The sequence below is a fragment of the Centruroides sculpturatus genome, unplaced genomic scaffold, assembly GCF_000671375.1.
Source record: "Centruroides sculpturatus isolate CEXI.00-Female unplaced genomic scaffold, Cexi_2.0 scaffold189, whole genome shotgun sequence".
In the NCBI taxonomy this organism is placed as follows: Eukaryota; Metazoa; Arthropoda; class Arachnida; order Scorpiones; family Buthidae; genus Centruroides; species Centruroides sculpturatus.
Window position 1 is genome coordinate 171,326 of NW_019384395.1, and position 21,236 is coordinate 192,561.

General features: G+C 30.3%; 2 protein-coding genes across 2 annotated transcripts in view; both read left to right on the forward strand.

Annotated features, from left to right (window-relative positions):
- The first annotated feature begins 4,431 nt into the window (after positions 1-4,431).
- Positions 4,432-18,554, forward strand: LOC111618354 (G-protein coupled receptor Mth2-like). The gene is made up of 4 exons (XM_023359859.1): positions 4,432-4,447; positions 15,469-15,608; positions 15,699-16,642; positions 17,191-18,554. The coding sequence occupies exons 2-4, from the start codon at positions 15,497-15,499 to the stop codon at positions 18,208-18,210; spliced, it is 2,076 nt and encodes a 691-aa protein (XP_023215627.1). The 5' UTR covers positions 4,432-4,447; positions 15,469-15,496; the 3' UTR covers positions 18,211-18,554.
- A 1,005-nt stretch (positions 18,555-19,559) lies between these two features.
- Positions 19,560-21,236, forward strand: part of LOC111618355 (alpha-tubulin N-acetyltransferase-like) — a 22,075-nt gene continuing 20,398 nt past the window's right edge. Inside the window, exon 1 of the mRNA XM_023359860.1 lies at positions 19,560-19,740. Coding sequence (XP_023215628.1) covers positions 19,616-19,740 — 125 coding nt within the window. The 5' untranslated portion in view covers positions 19,560-19,615. The remainder of the gene's footprint in view (positions 19,741-21,236) is intronic.

The window sequence follows — 21,236 nt, forward strand, 5'->3', positions numbered from 1 at the left end:
AATCGCTTTAAGCTATAACATACCCTTCGATTTCTCCAATTAATAAATTTAAAAGCTACAGATCCTGAAATGTATTATGAGAGCATTAAACCTTCCCTATGTTGCAATGTGTAAATCCGGCCCTAGTTAATATTAGGAACAAAAAAATAAATACATTTATTACTATTGACCAAAAGAAATTTTAAGTTCTTTTGGATTAGTTATGTTTGAACTCTGGTCTAGAGCCTAGATTTAGACTTACTGTTGTCCTAAATTACAGCATATACGAAACCTTGACCCTGCACAATCAATAAATTTAAAAGCGAGAGGCCCTAAACTAGTGTTTCCCAACCGTTTTTTGTGCTATACCTCACCTAAGCCTTTTTAAAATTCTTATGCCCCCCCTAACATATACAACGGCTATATAGTTAACTTAAACTCTGGACGAGTCCATTTTCGAATTGCCTCCTTTTACAATCCAATTGCCACCATGTGGGGCATGGGCCCCACGTTGGGAAACACTGCCCTAAACTGTAGCCTCATATCCTGAGGTCTTAGGCCTTAGCACATTTAGCTTAATCTAAATCTGGTCCTAGTAACCAAATGATTCTGTAGACCCTCTTTATTATTAAAAATTCAACTTTAATTTAAAAATAAAATATATCTGTCTAAATATCGAAACCTTAAATTAATTTTTAAAATATAATTTATATTTTGCATTAATTATTAAAGCACATAAATGAATTTAATAATTGATATTTTAAAAAATAACAGCAGTAAAACTATATTTCGCAATATAAACATCATACCAGATAATATTTTTGTTTCCTGTTTATACTGATTGCTACTGGATATCTTGTCTTAAATATATAATTTTACGCATTTATTTATTAAATTATAATTCAGCATATTTTGTTCAGTTGTTCGTTTTTCTATATGTTTTCTATTCATAATTTAAAAAATTGTGTATAATTTTGTATAGAAAAATTCTGCACGATACATTTAAAATAATCTTTTTCAACGAATATAAAAATTAAAGCCACGTGGTTTCCATGTGACTATACATATGGATAACAAATTATCCACATGTATAGTCACATGGATAATTTACAAACCACGTGTTTTATCCAAATAGTTTGTAGATTGGCATCATCAAAATTTTAAGAGTGGATATCTCGTGTTAAGATCATAGTCCTTTTGGTTTGTCCATTTGTAGGCAGGGTAGACAATCTTATATTAGGCTATATAGAACTAGAGTTTGATAGGATTCAAATTTCAATCCCATAATTTATCATGGTCAACACAACTTATTTCTCATTCGTTACCCATTCACGCCATCAAAGCCGTCGAGAGGGGAGAGGTGGGGATTTTTCCTAAATTCTAAGAAAACTTAGGGACACTACGGGTTCCTAAGTTTTCTTAGGATCCCTATAAAATTGGTGTGATTTTATAATTCCTTATCTTGAAGTCGGCATATAGCCTAATTGAATTCGCGCCTACTGATAATTACAATGTCATGCACATACAATAAAGTAGTTCTTCGCATTTCATCTAGCGGTATAATCGTATCAGAGCATACAAGGACGGCATCCTGGTACTTTTTTAAAGCAGGGTCAAGCACTTGTACTTTGGGAACATCTAGGTTAGACTTTAATCTAAAGTTGGTTACCTCTGAGAAAAAAAATGGTAAAATTACTTCTTGCATAGTTTTTTGCGCTAATTGCGATTATACGGATCATTTTTGGCACATTTAAGCCATTTTTCAGATATTGTACTATTAAATTGCGCTTTGACCCCCAAAAACGCCAAGGAGGACGGCGCTTTCAAAAATAATGACGATTCAAACTCGAGGTGCCAATTAGCGCCCTGGCACTCTTTAATTTACAACTACAACCCTTCATGTTTATAACTAAGCTGTGTTTTGATAACATTACATTATTTTGACACAATTTAAATCATTTGGATTTGAAAAAATGTAAATAATTACCAACCGATATTAACATTTTAAAATATGGCAAGGTTTATCAACAATATATGAGTCAGATTTCATATATTAAAAACTTCAAATAATCACAGAAATGTCCAATATTATTGAAATTATTATTAATGCAGACGTTATAATCTAAAAAAGTTACAAAACTTAAAGAGGACTTAAAAAGATTAGAAAAAACTAGAAGGTAATGGAATGTCCGTAAATTAAGTAACACAGATGTGGGGGTAGGTATGCAGGGAAGCGTTGAGATATTACAAGAGGGTGAGAGTGTTTATAAAAACCTTATATAATGCTACGATCTTTAAATCGACTGGTGTTTGTTAAACACTCGTATGTAGAGATTAAGTTATTGGTAAAACTTGGTCAAATGAGGACTTCTCGGATTTGTCTATAACATCCATTGTCTAATTTTACAAAAATTAACACGAAAGTAAAAAAAAAAAGTTTTTAATTTAGAAGAAACATTTGTAATTCTATAATAATAAAATGATTTAAATTTGAAATTTTAGTTTTTATCTATTATCAATAGCTAACCACTTTTAGCGTATTATTTCTTGGTACAATTAAAGAGATAGAATGAGGATATGTAATTTTGAGATAGGTATGTGCGGCAGCGTTACAGGAGGATGGGATGTAGATGAAAAGGATAAAAATAACATCATGTAATTTATGGACGATCCCAATCTATAAAGAATGATTGTGGGATGAGAGGAAAGAATGGAAGGCTCGTTTGGTTAACGGGAGTATTAGGTTTCGAACTGCAGGATCAACAGTTTTCTCAGTCGCTCAAGGATCTTGTAATTAGAAAGACAATGACTAACTTATGTATATTTGATAAAATCCTTGATATTGTAAGTTGGAATTTTAGTAATGAAACTAATGCTGGAAACAAACCGGCTTTCGTTAAACCATGAAGATAAAATCTACAATCCCACAACGAAGTCATTATGTTGAGCAGTACCTTCAAATGAGACGATTCACAAACTGAACACAATAACGTTTATTCGAACTTAACATACTAAAGAAAAAGGTATCATAAGGCATCATAAGATTAAAAATCACAAATGTTCACTTGAGGTTCTTTAATAAAAGAATGCACTCCTAATCTTGGGGGTAGAGGAGTACCAGGATGAGTCTCACCAAGACGAAAGAGACTACAATCCTACAATACTATCACCTTTCTAACCTCGAATAACTAATTTCAAGATTCCGTTATACTTCTAGAACTTTTATCTCCAAGCTAAAGCAATTCTTCAAATCGAAAGCATCTTCCATTCTTCATTCGAAGTCTCCTTTTAAACTTATAACGATTTAAAAATTATTTTATCTTTACACAGGATCGTGTTACCAACCATTCGAACCTGACACGCGGTTTCGGAAAAAATCAGTTTTTAAAAGAAGTTTTGAATTTAAATGATATTATTAATTTTTAAAATCAGTTTTTATTTACAGTATATTCTGTTATATTACAGTTTTATTTATATTCTTTTTTAAACAGTTAAAAAATTTCAGGCTATAAAGAGTACGTTTTAAAATTGATAACTCTTTATAAGGTATTAATTAATAAATCTGTTCTAGCACTCTACATTAACCTAGTTTAAATTTATATACTGACATATACACGTATAGTATATATACAATTAAACTTCTCCTTATATTTATCTTATCTTAAAAAATGAAACATTTTTATTGAATTCGTAATTTATTATACATAAAATAAGACATTTTACAATTATAAAAAAAATGAACAAGTGCTCAGAAAGTAGTACATTATTTAAAGAAATATACAGTATTAACTTATCCCCTTTTTTAAATTGTTATATAGAAAAATGCGTACATATTTGGTTTTTGTACTTTATTAATATTAATAATAAAATTAATTAAGTAAATTTTATAATTAATTTACTTAAAAAATAAAATTTATTTTTCTGGAAATTCGTGGTGACAAATTATCCCCAAATAGTGACGTGTTTAATTAAATACTCATTTGTTTCGTAGACTTTATATATAATGCCCCAAAGACACGTGTTCTATTTAATAAAACATTTAATATCTTATAACGCTGAGAAATATTTATTAAAAAATATTTATAAGGTGTTAAATATTTTATTAAATGTTTTAAAAGAAGCTGAGTTGATATTCAATTTATTGATACGTGTTCTACCTGATATTTCACTCTGTTTTATAAGTAAATACTTCTAATATAAAATTCTTAATTTTCTTAATTGAAAAATGTATATTTTAATATTTAGAAAATATTGTAAATAAGAAAATTAGCATTTTTTTAATTTAAATTTTATACTTTACGCTTCTTTTGAATTTTATTTTGTTCCAGAGATCGTGCTAGGAGCGTCATTCGGTCAACGTCACTAAGCAGTCACGAATTAACCAATAGGAAACCTTGTCTCAAAATATTTCGCAAGGCAACCTTGAATAAATTTTTAAAGACTTTACAATTTTTGCATTTTTAAAGAGGTAAGTTCCTAAATTTTAATTGTTTTTTAAAATAAAATAAGTAAGATTTTTAATTAATGGTGTAGTTTATTTTGTAAATTACTGAATATGGTTTAATTTAAAAATTTTTTAATTTAAATTTTTATTTAAAAAATAAGTATGAAAACCCTTAAATATTTCATATTTTCAACTTAAATTTTTGAATTTTCTGTAAGTTCTACCAAAAACATTAAAGAAAAAAATGTACTATAGCTGTATAAAACGATCAAAGAATCAATTTTAAGCAATTTTTACTTTTAAAAGGGGAAAAAACTGTTTAAAACTTGAATAGTTAGAAATAATTTGTCTATAATCTAATATCTCAACCGGTAGATCGCGACTCCCGGAGGCTGGAAATTAGATTTCTGGATAACGTCACTTCTTTCAGCATTCGAAAAGGTTGAGAAATTTAGATCTTAGGTGGAATATTTTTGGTTCCTCCACTTATTCTTTCGACACATTAAGTAGTAAAGAATTTTTCAACGAAGTGTGGAACATCTGGAGAATTTATAAATAAAAAATAAAATAAAATAGTTATCAAATGAATCAATTTTTACTGTTTTACTTCGATTTAATAAGGTGTAAATAAAAATGCTTAATTTAGTTTTTGTCAGACGTGATCAAGTTAGCGTATCCAGAAGTAAACGGAAATACAGATTTATGCGTAACCGGAAGTCGTTTACCAACTTTAATTAAATGATTTGAAATATCGTTTCGATATTTTATAAACAGTATAAATTTATTAATATATTAAAAATTCATTTTTTTTCTTGGAATTAAGTGTATTTAAGATGTTAAATTGTTATATTGGTACTCAATTTATTGTAATAGAAAAGTAAAGGGTGAGGAAACGATCTTTATCTTGTGTTATGTAGAAGAGAAATAGACAGGAGATGACATCAGAGGAAACGGGTGCACTCTACATTAACCTAGTTTAAATTTATATATTGACATATACATATACAATTAAACTTCTCTAAATGTGTCCAATTTAGAGAAGTATTTCAAGTAGTGTGGGAGAGAGAAAAGTTATATAGGGAAAAGTAGGGTAATATCGTCCACCTAACAGAAAACTAAAATAACACATACAAATTTATACAAACATCAAAACTTTATTAATAAAATATAAGTTTAAAGTGTACTTTACAATTTGGTTTTATTTACTTTACATACAAGTTACTTAAAAAATTTTATTAATCAATTTCCAATGGTATCCATCGAGTGGAAATGCCGTGCACAATGGTTGGGTATTGGCACTCATGATTTCACTTGAAGATTTATGGTACGTAGAACAATAGTCGCATTTATATTTATTTGGATATTCTACATCTCTGCATTCTTTGAGTGACCAATCCTTGCATTTTTATTCGGGTCTTCTCAGATTTTTGCTTCATAACGCCTCTAGTTTGTAATTTTCTGGAGTATGTATTAGAATTTATGAATGTTTTTTATTGTGTATACTCAATTTTCGTCATCTAGTATTGCTTTAAATATAAGAAACTGGTGAAATATCATCTAAAGGCACTGGTTGTTGTACTTATCTTACGTGAGTGTCATTACGCTTCATCGCCATATTGGATTCTGAGGCATTTTGTTGGCTTAACAGCATATTATAAATCAAACAGAAAGCAAGAATGGGAAGCTAAATATATATAGTTTATACGCATAATGATTAAAATTAACAATTTAAAATAATGAGGTACTTAGTGTGAGGTCCCGGAAATAGCCCTCCACCGAAAAATAAATCTCGTGAGAAATAAAAAATTATATAAGTGTCGAATCGGCGACACCGGACTTTGACGTCGACGCTCATAAAGAGTACAGGGAAAAACAAAATTTTACATATAGGAAAAGAAAAGTTAAAACGCAGTTTAGAAAGCAAAACGAAACTAAAAAAAATATCGAAATGAGCGTAGGTGTCATAGTCAACAATTAAACGCGATTAATTGTTGACTATGACACCTACGCTCATTTCGATATTTTTTTTAGTTTCGTTTTGCTTTCTAAACTGCGTTTTAACTTTTCTTTTCCTATATGTAAAATTTTGTTTTTCCCTGTACTCTTTATGAGCGTCGACGTCAAAGTCCGGTGTCGCCGATTCGACACTTATATAATTTTTTATTTCTCACGAGATTTATTTTTCGGTGGAGGGCTATTTCCGGGACCTCACACTAAGTACCTCATTATTTTAAATTGTTAATTTTAATCATTATGCGTATAAACTATATATATTTAGCTTCCCATTCTTGCTTTCTGTTTGATTTATAATATGCTGTTAAGCCAACAAAATGCCTCAGAATCCAATATGGCGATGAAGCGTAATGACACTCACGTAAGATAAGTACAACAACCAGTGCCTTTAGATGATATTTCACCAGTTTCTTATATTTAAAGCAATACTAGATGACGAAAATTGAGTATACACAATAAAAAACATTCATAAATTCTAATACATACTCCAGAAAATTACAAACTAGAGGCGTTATGAAGCAAAAATCTGAGAAGACCCGAATAAAAATGCAAGGATTGGTCACTCAAAGAATGCAGAGATGTAGAATATCCAAATAAATATAAATGCGACTATTGTTCTACGTACCATAAATCTTCAAGTGANTATTTTTATAGTTTTAAGAGAGTAGGGCCCACACTTGTGATTGTCCAGTCCCACTTCTCTAAGGCTTTAGATAGTTTAATGCATCTGTCAGATGTTCAATAATAATTTCTAATTGGCTATTGTTTTAATCACAGAATTAAGTGGCGTAGATTTTAAGAAACTTAAAATAAATTAGTTTCTTAAATTATTAAACCTTAATTATCATTTTATTTTCTTGACATAAAATTTAAAAAATTTTGTAACTTTCCCTTCCATAAGTACGAAAAAAAATCATCGTTAAATCTGTTTGATATTTTGATTTGATTGAGTTTGTATGAAAATAAGAGAAAAATGGATTCTTTAAATAAAAGTTTGTTTAAATCTTAAGTGATAAGATGTACAGTAGTGGCCAAAAGTAGTAAACAAAATAGAAATCGCATTTTTAAAACATATGTCAAGGGTAGCTCTACTTTTGGCCACTACTATAAGGACTTGTCCTGGTATAGGGCTACATCATAACAACTCCTATACATAACTGTCAGCTTGAAATTTGGTCAAGTCATTATTGTTTCATTTGTAATATGTTGTTCCTGAAAGAGATAGAAACAGACTAACCACAATTAGGCCTCACATTCCTCCGAAAGCTATAAAAAAAATTACGAAATAAATCAATAAAACAAAAAGAGAAACTTATCTCTATCAATTTCATCTCCTATTTTTATATAAAAAACTATATTGTTACTGAGCTTGGGCCAAATCACCCTGCTGACCTCTCTATCAGTGTTTGATAGTGATGTAATTTATATCTAGAGTTCAGTCAAATTGTCCTGTTGGTACCTCAGTCTCAGAGTATTTATATAATTATTTGAAATATAATAGAAATCATTATTGTGCTTAGTCATATTATTCGAAATCTAAAATTATGAGAAATCAACGCATTAAAATGTCATTGAGTTTGTTTGCATATAGGCTACAGTATTGTATATACAAGGTTTCAAAAATGTTTGGCCAAATTTCATGTATTGTAAAAATCAAGGTTTCAAAAATGTTCAGTATTGTATATACAAGGTTTCAAAAATGTTTGGCCAAATTTCAAGGCTTATAGATTAAGGAAACCTGAATAAAAAAGTCGAGTGCCAATTTTTATTTTAAAACTTAATTAGAGAGCGTCAAAATCTAGTGACGTCATTTTCGTTTTTTAAATCTATGTAATATGTCAGTAATTAAATTCGTTTATTAATGATAATTTCTTTATTAAACAGTTCATTTTTAATTAACCCCTTTTAATTAAATTAAACTAAATTAATCAATTCAGCTAAGAATTCCTTTGCAGCTGTTCATCAGCGTTTTTGAAAAACGAAGATGCTTTCAATTAGTCACCATCAATAGAGGATGAGCAAGAACCGCACGAATATCGGATATGGAAGTTCAAATTATTGCTAGAATTAGTGAGAATAACTATAACAATAGGCACAGCTCATTCAAATTTATGGCACATTCTTCGTGATTACCAATTATATCCGTATCATTTACAGCGAGTGCAAGGATTTGTGCCATGTGATTTTTTTCCACGAGTGAGCCTACAATATTGTCAATGGTGTCTGCGAAGGAATATTAATCCTTCGTAGAAATATACTTTTCACAGAAGAAACGAAATTATTGATACACCTAATTAATAAACTTAAAAACCGGAAATGACTACACTTTTATGCTTAATAGCTTGCTAGATAAGCTTCGGATTAAAAAAACGGTTATCGACTTTTTATTCAGGTTTTCCACTCTATAAACCTGTGAAATTTGGCTAAACATTTCTGAAATACCCTATATAACTTATTTAAACTAGGTTAATGTAGAGTGAACCTGTTTCCTCTGATATCATTTCCTGTCTATACCTATTCTACTTAACACAAGATGAAAATCTCATCTCTTCCCTTTCCTACGATAATAAATTGAGTTTACATCTATATGATGGCACAAAAGTCAGTTAACCATTGCAAAGATTAAATTACCGTATTATTCAAATACAAGCTGTAAAAATTGTTTTGCGATTTGTATTTGAATAAGATTCTTTTTGTTCAACACACAAATTACAACTTAATATGAACGAGCAACACCAGGAATTTTTTGGGGAATGGACTATCCAGGTTATGTTGGGCCCCAATTGTGGGTATGGCCGAATCCATGACGGATACAATTTAAAAAGCCCTTATAATATCCACAGAAAAGAAAGGGTCAAATATTAAAACACTAGTTGAAAAAATATATTAAAAGAAATTTTAATTTATATCATTTTTTAAAGGATTAAATTTTAGAGATCTTTTATATCCACGACATAAAAGAAATGGTCTTCCGATACGGGTCTATCTAGTTCTATGTAGTATGTGTTGAAAGTATTTTGCTCTCAACACATACTACATAGAACTAGATAGAGATGCAGTGGATAACGTATCTAGGAATAGCACCGACAACCAGTGCTTTAGCCAATCATAGCCAGTCTTATTTCTTCTTATAGATACTATATATAGAATAGCTCAGTGCGAACAGTTTATTACTGTGCCGCAACGAGACTTTAATATTTATATATTACGTTAATAAAACTATTTAAAAGCATCTTAAAAAATATTTTAAAAACATGTTATTTTATTACTTTCGGTTTTTTTATTTAAACATTCACAAGTTAGTGTAGAGTCGGGAATGGACTGGCGATCGAAATCAGCCCGGAAAATTACTTGAAAACGGCCCATAAACTCATTTTTTCTCAAATAATTGGAAATATATTTTGATAAAATACAAATTTAATATTACACAAAACTATCGGTATATAGATATAATAGTTACATTGCATTGATTTATAAATATAACTTTTTGTTTTGTAATTTTATTTGTTGTTCTATTATTTTTACTATTAAATTAAATTAAAAAACAAAATAATGCATTTCATCTCCGTTCTGTCCATTTTATAGTTATTTTTACTTAATTTCACAAAAATGCTGGTTATCGAGAGATTGAAATGAAAAAAAAAAAAACCTGGTTCATGAACACAGAAAATTTGAGAAGCACTGGAATAGCTGATTCGTCCGCCATTTTGAATCATATCGCTGACGTTTTCCCTTCCGCTAGCGATAGTTCGATTGATAGATTCATCTTTCTTTTCAAAAAAACGATAGGATTCATTGCTCCAAGTTGCATTAATAACTCAAAAAGTCGCCACTTTTCATAGTTAACTAATTTAATGAATTGTTTAAAATAAATATTTAAATAAACCAAGATAAAGGAAAGTAGTGATGGGTGAGAGTTTAACTCTTCTAAACGCGTTATTCTTAATTCGTAAACTTGATTTATTTATTCTCCATTATTACTTTTTACAGAAAAGTAACAATGACCATAAATTGTCTCCTTTACAACACATAGGCCTATACAGTAGGCCTATACAACTTTTACGTATAGTAGTTACGTACAGTACTGTAAATAATAAAAGTATTTATAGGTTTATTCATAGAAATCTCTTTCTCTTTTAATAAAACAAATTTTGCTTTATTTAGCTATCTTTGTATAGAAGGGTTCCCTATTATGATTTACGAAAATATTCACGAAGGTTAAAATATATTTTTCTGAAATGATGAAGTAATTCTTAGTAGAACAATTGACAGAAAAGCAATTTATAATAGTCTACTATATTTCGAAATACAGTAATTATATTTTAAAAAAGCATCGAAAGTAGACGGAAAATAATATTAATTTAATAAGAGTTTTTAAAGTAAATACTGTAATTACAAAATATTCACGCGTCATTAGGTTTTACGTCAAAAGCGTTATAAGCTAAAATGAACTTTTGTAGCATTTGAAAGAAATTCGTGGAATTTTACGAATTTTTCTATAAAATACGATGAAAGGGTTAGGGAAAAGTACGGCAAATCCTTACTTAACGTCATTGAAGAAAGATACAAGTACAGTACATTTATAATCATTTACTTTGAATTTTCTTTATAAACAGTAAAATTGATTCTAGGAGATGGAAAATAAATGCAAGCACAATCCAATTAGAATACTATTAACCCAATTATATGATGTTTATTATACTGTATTTAGCCTGTAGTAAGATTGGTTTCGTTATAGGCCTATGTCGTTATAGGACTATGTCGCAGTTTCTAAGAACCTAACGACGTTAACTAATGAGCAAATCCTCATTTAATCGACATTGAATGAGGATTTTCTGTTCATAAATAAAAAGAAAGATAAATTTCCCGACAACGTCGAGAGAAAAGAAGACGAAATTCAACAAAGCCAATCCGAACACAAACCTTTCTATAAAGGCCTCGCATTATTGCATGTTATTTTAAAGAAAATTTTAAGAATTTCTTGGAAAAATACCCGTGTAAAGAAGTATTTCCTCAGTGTTGTATCTGCCTCCAATATCCAGATTATTAAGAACAATTTTAAATATAATTATGGTTTTGGTGCTTTATTGTTTTCACTATTCTTAATCGCTTTATTACTAAGCTATGATTCAAGATCAGTTAAAAAAAAAAAAAAACTTTTATTAAAGTAAATATTTAACCAGTTTAAGTGCGGTAAACATTTGTAAGCAACTTTTTAAACATGAGAAATATTTTAAAAAGTTTATGCTTATGTGCTGTAAGTAGTGTAAAGTGTCCAATGTCGAACCACTATACTATTTTTATAGAAAGCGTTGCCGCATAGTGACACAATATGGAACGAGAAGTTATGAAAGGAAATTTTGTGTTCGAAATAGCAATACTGGATCACATAGTGTACTTGGTCTGTCTGCATCTTGCCACTTTTACTTTTGTGCGATTGAAACATATTACATGTGCTTGTGACAGTAATTTTCGTTATTTTAAAGAGGATAGATGTTGTGATATTATTTGCATATTTGTACTTAGTAAGTTAAATACTTTATTACTAGCATTTTCTTGTATGAATTTAACTCATTAACTTTATTTTTGAGTCTTGAAAATATCAATAAGAAATGCTTAAATAGGATCGCTCCATCTTCCCTAAGTCGGATCCTATGCTTTCTCTACGTCTTAAGTCATACCGTTGAAATGTTTTCATGAATTCTATCTATTATTTCAGATTTCATGACAAAAACGCAACCGACATGGGAGAAAGTGGAATGCACATTAGATGGGAAAAGCTACCTATTTGTGAGCACTTTCATCGGTAGAGCACGTAGCAGTTTTTTAACAACTAGTTTTTGTAATTATTTTAGCAGTTTCTTACAGTGACTTTTGATGAAATATTTTCCTGTTTCCTTTTCCTTTGAATGTGTTTACCTACAATTTTTAAAAGAGATCCGATTTGAGCAAAATTTTTCTCCTATTGCGTTTTTATTACTTTTACAGTTACTGTAATTTATTTGGAAAGTCTGATGAGTTACGAGATAAGCTGCCGTGAAGAATGTTAGAAAACATATCAAAGAATTCATTTTGTTGAAATTGAAATGACAATAATTTTAAATAAAAAATATACAGATTAGTAACAAAGTGGAAATTCGAATTTGGCCACTTTCCTCTATAATTATTTTCTTTCTGAATTACTGTAAAGGTAAAAATATTAAGAGTTATTTAAATGTTCAGGAATTTGGCTAGTAATTTTAATATTAGGGGAGACCGGGGCAACTTCGGCATGCGGGGCAAGTTTGTCAAGCTCTTTTTTTTAAAAACAAATTAAAAGGAGACTTTGGTTATAGGTTAGGCAGTTGAGTTTTATTGGTGGCTTGTTGAGTGTAGTGTTTTTATTGTTCTCCAACAAGCGTAGTTGAATTATCAAGCAAATTTTCATTTTCGTTCAATTCCATATAATATTTTTTTTCCATTTATATTGAATTGGCAGGTTTTGTTATAATTCCATGATAACGAAAGTTACTTTTCCTGTTAGAAGGATGTAACTTCAACTTATTCACGTGGCCAGATCGTGGCTTGGCATTCTGTTCTCAGGGTTGTACTTAATGTTTCGAAATCATGACTAGCGGGGTAAGATCGGCAACATAAAGCCACATTAGAAGCAAAGGATAAAAATCAAACAGATGATAAATGAAAACATGTTTGCATTTGTTATTCATGTATATATGTCTTTGAACTTGCATTTCGTTGTAATAATATTAAATGGGTGTTGGATTTGTATTTCTTTGTTTTAATAGTGAATTCCAACTTATACATTGTTAATAACATAATTTTATATACGTGCCTATCTTGCCCCATTACTGTTGCCCCTATACCAGGGGCAACTTTAATAAAAATAATTAAAATAATTACAACTTTACAAAAAGAGAGAAGTTGCCGATCTTGCCCCTATACCCGGGGCAACTTCGTCAATTTCTCTCTTCTTGTAAAGTTGTAATTATTTTAATTATTTTTATTTCCAAACTGATTTTAACCAGTTCTATAGTAAGGTAACATTCCAATAGACAATATGCAAAGCTTTTTTTTCAGTTTACAGCAGTATTTATTACACAAAATTTAAGTAAAGCTTAACATGCCGATCTTGCCCCGATCTCCCCTAATCACGATAAACTTAATTTAAATCAAACGAGCAATTATTTATTGTGACTTCGTCACAATGCGGGGCTGCAATTTTTAATCATATTTTTAATTTATTTAATTTAAAATATACGCTCTCCACCTCAAATTAGTACTGTAGTGTCTTGCACTTGTACTGTACAGTACATCATACTTTTCCTTTAAGAATAGAGTCCTGCCGGTCATATATTAACTGCTTTCAGGGGAAAAAGTTTTGAATTGAAATAACGTAAAATAAGTTCATATATAGTTAATTGGGGCCTCCTGCCCTAAGATTTCCATATCTAATCTCGGATTTCATCTATATAACTCCGTTCTCGAGATTAAGGAAGGAAAACAGACGGACGGACGACAGTGGGAATTTGTAGGTCTACAATTTTTCAAATTGCAGCTCAATTACAAAAGTAATCATGGCAATCACATATCGTAAGGTTTACATCCAATATTTTGAATTAAACAATTAGGTTAGTGGATAAATAGTATAAATATAAGTCCTACGTTCATCAATGTAAATTTTTTTAAAATTTTTGTTAAATATATCTCGTAGGTTATAAGTGATGTCATTGGACAATATAGTTTCTTGTCACATTATTAGCTAACTACAATCAGCCATGTTATTTTTAAAAGGTTCAGATTTTTTAAACAAAATCATACAAAATTGTAATTTTGGTTAAAAAAAATCTAAACTTTTTCAAAATAACATGGCCGATTGTATTGATAATTACCCATTTCATCTTTCACTGTGGCAGAATAACTTGTAAACGTGCGAGATGATAAGAATAATCGGAAAAACTAAACTGTAAAAACTGTCTAAAATAAATAATATACATTTATTTAAGATTAATAATTCCTAGTCGAAACAAACGCAAGAAAAATATTGATACTGTTATTTCTCTTATATAAGTGAAAAAATTTTCATATTTATACTGCTGGTATACAGTACCTGACTGTTTGTATAGTGTTCCGTAGAAACAATAACCAGGATTAGGTTAGGATTAGGTTATGTCACGAGCCTTACACATCACTTAACTGCACTTAATAGTGAAAGATAGGGCTTGATATTCGTATATATGGTATATACGAGGGCTATTTTTAAAATAAGGTCCGTTCGTGAATGAGAGTGAGAATGACGCTCGATTGCAGCAGTGTGCATGAGCATCTGCTTTCAGCATGCTTTGCGCGTGTTTAGATGCCATTTGCAGCTGTATAGTCTGTCTGTGTGCTGAACTGTATTGATAGAAGTTTATAATGTTTAAGAAAATTGAGTCTCCCGCCGACTGTAAGATTCGATTTCAGCACGAAAGATCATGGTAACTGTCATTTGGGACAGGAAAAGGACTTTGTTAGTGGATTTTATGCCAAAAGGCACAAACAAACAATTCTGATGCTTATTGTGACCTTGAGAAAACTCCGCCATGCCATATAAGTCAAGCGGCGTGGCCTAATGTCTTCCAGCGGCAGGCGGCAGATTTCTTTGAAGTCGGAATTAAAAAAAATTTTTGAGAGATATGACAAATGTTTGAACAAAAATGGAAATTATGTAGAGAAGTAGATAAAAGTATGTAGAATATGGGAAAAAATATATTTTAATGATATTTACAGTATTTTTCTTCTTATTAAAAAACGGACCTTATTTAAAAAATAATCCTCGTACGAGTATATATTGGCTACCCAACCGTTTATGAGAATGAGATTCGGATATGATCCTTCGAAGAAGCAGGTCTTGAACGCTTTGATCATTCAGCTTCCATTTTAAAATATTAATATAAAATTAATAACGATAAGAATTATTAATATTTCAAAAATTAATAATGTAATTAATATAATTGTAATTCATGCTTTAGTACATGATATTTTTTATTTATTAGATCGATTCAGTCACTGAAAATATTCATCATGAAGCATCCCATTATCTTTATTTGGATGATAAATGGAATTAAATCATTTATTATACCAAATTTTAATAAAATATCCGAAGAAAGTCCGAAAAAATTTACAGAAATTACAAGTAATAATTAAAATTAATATGATATTTTTTATTCTTTAATTTCCAAAATGATACTAATTAAAGATAACTTTTAATTTGAAATCTTTTTAGGTAAAATTCCAATAATATCTCATGAAGAAAACTTCTTAGAATGTGAACATACACACAAATATTGCATGAAACCCAATCCTCTACTGATGGGTAATTCACTTTGTCATTGTAATTCCAAATGTTACAAATATGGTGACTGTTGTTGGGATTCTGCACATGATAAAAGCGATCAAGTAATTCGTGTGAAGTTTGAGTGTATTCGTTTAAAAGACGAATTAGATTCTCCAGCTTATTATATGATTTCTCATTGTCCTTCCCATTGGTTGGATCAAGAAACTAAATCTTGGTGCGAAGAGGTGGATCTCTATCCTGATGACCTTCTCCTCTACATACCAGTTACTAGTAAATCTAATTATTACGTTTATAGGAACGTATTCTGCGCCATGTGTAATGATGTTCACGATGTGCAAGCGTGGACACCATACACTTCGTGTTATAATAGCAGCCAAAGTTGTCTAGTAACGATTGTACCTCCTGACTTAGTTCCAAAACCGAAAGAATGTGACTGGCATGGGATCTTTGTGTGCCATCATGGTACTTCATTGGTTCGTTACAACTGTGCCACATATTATGCTCCAGTGAAATACACTGATTTGAATGGAATTGAATATATATACAAGAATAAATTCTGTGCCTTTTGTGCTGGTTTAACAGAAGATCAATTGCAATGTTCCATAAGAAACTCCTTGCGTAAAGATTTAAATCTGGAATTATCCATTGCAATTCTCTTGGATCTCGATTTCATTCAAGGAGGAATTATTGTTGGCAACACAAACAGATGTCCCGAAGGATATATATATGATCCATGGAAGGAAAAATGTCGAAGTATTTATTGTGGAAAATTGTTTTATTATAAAGATGGAAAGTGTGTTAAATTATCAAGTAGAAATGGAGATAGTGATTTAATTTGGATGAACGGCAGTCTCGATAAAGATTGCAATAAAGTAAGTAAATGATTTCTAAAATTTGTTTACATATTTAGAATTTCTTTGAAAATCTTAAAGACAATATTTTCTTAAACTAATTTATTACAATTTTAGTTAAATTGACACGGTTAGCCCAAAAGTCAGCTTACCTTTGTAAAGATTTAAAAATTTGCCATATTCAAATACTAAGGTGTTTGTACGAGTATTTGATAACAGATACTTGTTCTGCTCTCATTGTCACGGAAGAAATCATTGTTTTTCACTCACTATTGTACAGTAGATTATAATGTTATTATGTAAATGATCATTATAATGCAGAACGAGCAAAACAAGTATCTATTATCGTACTACAATACGAAAACTTGCAAAAACTGTTCTAAAGATCTTTTTTATTCAGTAAAAAGAAACGTCTTGACACACTCAAAAATTACTGACTTCCAAACAGTACGTTAGCTAACTTTTGGACCACTATATATCTTAAATGTTTATATGGCCATTTTCTAAACCCGAAGAAAAACTTTAGGATCTAATAACTTATTTATTTATTTTTTTATTATTTTATTTAGCTGTCTATAGAGAAGAATTCATACGTAATATACGAAAATGGAACAATGGTGTTATTAGAAGACAGAACTGTTTTCCCATACGGAAGCTATGAAATTAGCAATAACGAGAGCATCTTGATATGCGCACAGAACCAAAATATAAGAAAATTTCCCGAAGAACAAACATATTTAACCATTATATGCCTATCAATGTCGATATCTTGTTTAATTTTGAAGATACTTTTATTCATAACGCATGTAGAACAGCATAAACTATCAACTGTCTTAATATTTTACTTATCTCTTTCGTTGTTCTTTGCTCAGTTACTATTTTTGATAGGCGAAGCAGAGCTTTATAGACCACTTTGTATAATTATTGCTGTGAGTACACATTACTTCTTCCTTGTTACAATATTCTGTAGTAACGTCCTTGCTTTTGACATCTGGAAAACGTTCACGAATTTAAACAGGACCCCAAATTATAAATTCAAATATCTTCCATATTATTCGTTATATTGCTGGGGCATTCCATCAGTTATCGTGTTATCAGCCTCAATTATAGAATGGGCATTTCGTGGTAAATTTGCTCCAATGTATGGTCAATACGTGTGTTGGATCTCAAATCGTTTTGCCTTATTAATCTTTTTTGCTATACCTTCAGGGATAATTTTATTAACTAATGTTGTACTGTTCATAGTCACTACATTTTCTATCGTTAAAGCATCAAAGTCTACGAAAGTAGCTCGAGAAAATGCACAAGAAAAAAGGCATTTTCGATTTCTTTTATACATCAAATTAGCCTTAATAATGGGATTATCTTGGATTTTTGGATTTATATCCGCTTATTCTAACAGCAATATATTATGGTATTTATTTATTATACTTAACGGACTTCAGGGTGCATTTATACTCACAGCATTCACTCGTATAGATACAATTAAAGAATTCATAAGAAAAGTTCCAGGGAAAGAAACAATTTATAATTGTGGTTTGAAAGCTTCCCATATATCAATAGCTTGTATCAATAGAAGTAAGACTTGAGCTGTACTGAATGGCCTAAAAGTCAGTTAACCATTGAAAAAGTTTCTCTTCAAATATTTAATTATACTTGTTCTAAACTCCTCATATTCGCAAGTGCATTTAGAACATATAAAACGTAATTAATTAACTGATTTTGGGCCCTAATATACAGTGGACTATCGCGGACACGCAAAAATTACGACGATTGCGTTACATGGTTTTTGCGTAACATTACTCAATTTTGTAACATTTAATAACATTAACTTACGAGGTTTCATTTATAATGGTTTTATTACCACGAAGAAAGAGATTCTACAATGAAGTGTTTTTGTTTAAAATAGCAATAATATTCTCGTAATTTATATCAGCAGATTTTGTGTAATTCATTTTAATGTTATACTTTTAAACTTTTTTATTTGTACAATTGCTTTTATTTTCATATAAATTTACGTTGAAATAGCTTATGTTTAATAAATTTGTTAATAAAATTAATATTTAAACATTTAGTAATTTCTACAAATTATTTTTTAAAAATTTTCCAAATTTCTTGAACGGTTTTATATTTACATTTGTAATTAGAATCGACTAATTAAAAACTCGAGTTCTTTATGAGCTTTATAAATGAAAAGATACGAACGTGAATTTTTTTTAAATAACACAATAAAACCATATTGCAAAAAGATTAATTAACAGAGGGGATGGAACCCTGACATGTTTGTCCCATAGACATTGTACAGTACATTTGCCACTTCGCCACCCTTAAGAGTACGTCCTACGTGGCAGCGTCCAGCGACCGCAGGCGTAAACGCGCTTCCAAGCGGAGCGGACAAAGTGATTCTAGCAAATGTGCGTGTCCGGAGTAACCGCGTTTAGCGTGTAGCGACCAGCAGATGACGCTTCTACACGCGCGTGCGGGAAGCTAATACCTTCCTCCATAAACGCAACCTAAAGAATACTGCTCGAGAAAGCAGGATACTACGATACGTCGTCTGGATAACTGGAAACAATTTGAAATCGTAGACAAAAAGATATTGAGTAACGTCAATCTCATTCGTAATAAAATTACCAGAATCAGAGACTGTCTGAAATTTACTCCCATCGAGATATGTATACAAAGTCTGACCGTATATTTCACCGTATACAAGCGTACTTACAAATACTGTATTGAGCAAAATGTAACTTCCGCCACCTTTTACCTCTACGGGCGCAATAGTCTCTAACTTAAAACTTATAAGCGTCATAAATACAATATTAATAATATGTAATGAGTTTAAATATTTTATTATCAAATGACGGTGATTAATAAATCATGGCACCTCATAAATTCGATATTAATTAATATCATAATATGAAAGCTTCTTGAATATTTTACTCAACAGGAGTCGCTCTATACGCGACATTGGGAAAATTTGGAATGTAAATAAACATGGAGTTCTCCTTCGACGTAAATTTGATTCTTCCCGATAAAATTTGTGTTTTAGACAAAAATTTCAAACCAAGAAATATCCAGAATAAGAAAAACGTTAACAATTCTAAAAATTCTACAAGAAGGTAATAAGAATTTAGGAATATTTTATAACTTGCATGATTAAACTTATAATTCAAATAATAATAAGTAAGATTTAGTAATTATTTTTGTATGTAAATTTAATAATGTTTTTATTTTGATAATAATATTTAGATATGATTCATTTATTGATATAAATTGTTATGAAAGTGATGTCGTTCTCGAGATATTTAAAACAGTTATCAGCAAACATCTTAAAATAAACTGAATGATAATGCATCAGCTGGAAGGTTACACAATTACGTGACAGTTAAACTTTGCCAGGAAGTGAAAATTAAGCAACCGGGATACTAAATTAATAGCTTGTTGTTAATGTACTGTACAATATATATTAAACATTGGAAATTTAATGTTAATATAAATTAATTGTAAAAACATCAATATTATATTATAACTGAAAAATTGAATATAATACATCTAATGTTAATTTGTTAAATCTGTACTTCTATTGGCTGTACTATATACTATAGACCTATGAAATTTTGGGACTTTGAGTATATATTTGAACTCGGGACTGAGACAAGTTCAATGGTACCCTACTTTTGGACCGGAGACGAAAAATAAGAAAGTTATCATATTTCACAATGCATTCTATGCTGTTTTAGGTTTCCACTAGGTGGCATTCGACTGTTTGTGCTCCCATCGAACCTCCCAGAGGGGGCTGCCGGCAGGCCACCAAGTGTTTAACATCACTAGTTATTGATTGATGGTAGTTCTTGAACAAAAGAAAAAAAAGGAAGTGGCGTTCGACTGTTCGTGCAATTTCTTGCCTTTTACGATGCTTTTTTTAATGTTTTGCAGACTTTACCGCAAGATGGCAGTACTAGCAACTATGGTGTCGTCTGCATGATAGCATTAAAAAAGTATAACTTTCTTATATTGAACACAATCGTACTCAGCAAAAAAATAAATAAATTACGTAACCAACACCTTATTATTATAAGGTGTTGTTTACGTAATTGATAACTCTTATTTTTCATCTCCGGTCCAAAAGTAGGGTATCATTGAACTCGTCTTGGTTCCCTCAGTTCACATATATACTCAAAGTCCCAAGATTCCATAGGTGGTAATCTATATAATTTCCCTTCTATTTTGTACAATATACCCTAATTCTAATATCTTTTAATATAATTAATTCCCATTTTTATTATCTGATTGATTTCTGAAATATCGTTGTTAAGTGAACTGTCAAAATTTGAACTGTAATTATGATGGATGAATGGACAGATGGTAAGGGCATCAACCATCCACTCTTAGGATCTGGGTTGGATTTTGGTCAGAGACCTCGGGAATGTTTTAGGAGTGGTTTGACCTTGGATGTATTGAAACCTGGCTACTCCATTATGGGCCTGACCAAACCTATAATGGCCTGGAAAAAATTCTTTAAATGGTGCAGGGTGGAAAAAATTAAAAAAACACTGAAATTTCCTACAGACTCACTGTCATAAATTGAAAATTTATTCTTACAAATATATATATA

Coding starts and splice junctions, on each gene's coding strand:
- LOC111618354 (XM_023359859.1), top strand. CDS start 15,497: ATGAAGCATCCCATTATCTTTATTTGGATGATAAATGGAATTAAATCA. Junction 15,609..15,698: donor AAAATTTACAGAAATTACAA/GTAATAATTAAA, acceptor AAATCTTTTTAG/GTAAAATTCCAATAATATCT. Junction 16,643..17,190: donor TCGATAAAGATTGCAATAAA/GTAAGTAAATGA, acceptor TATTTTATTTAG/CTGTCTATAGAGAAGAATTC.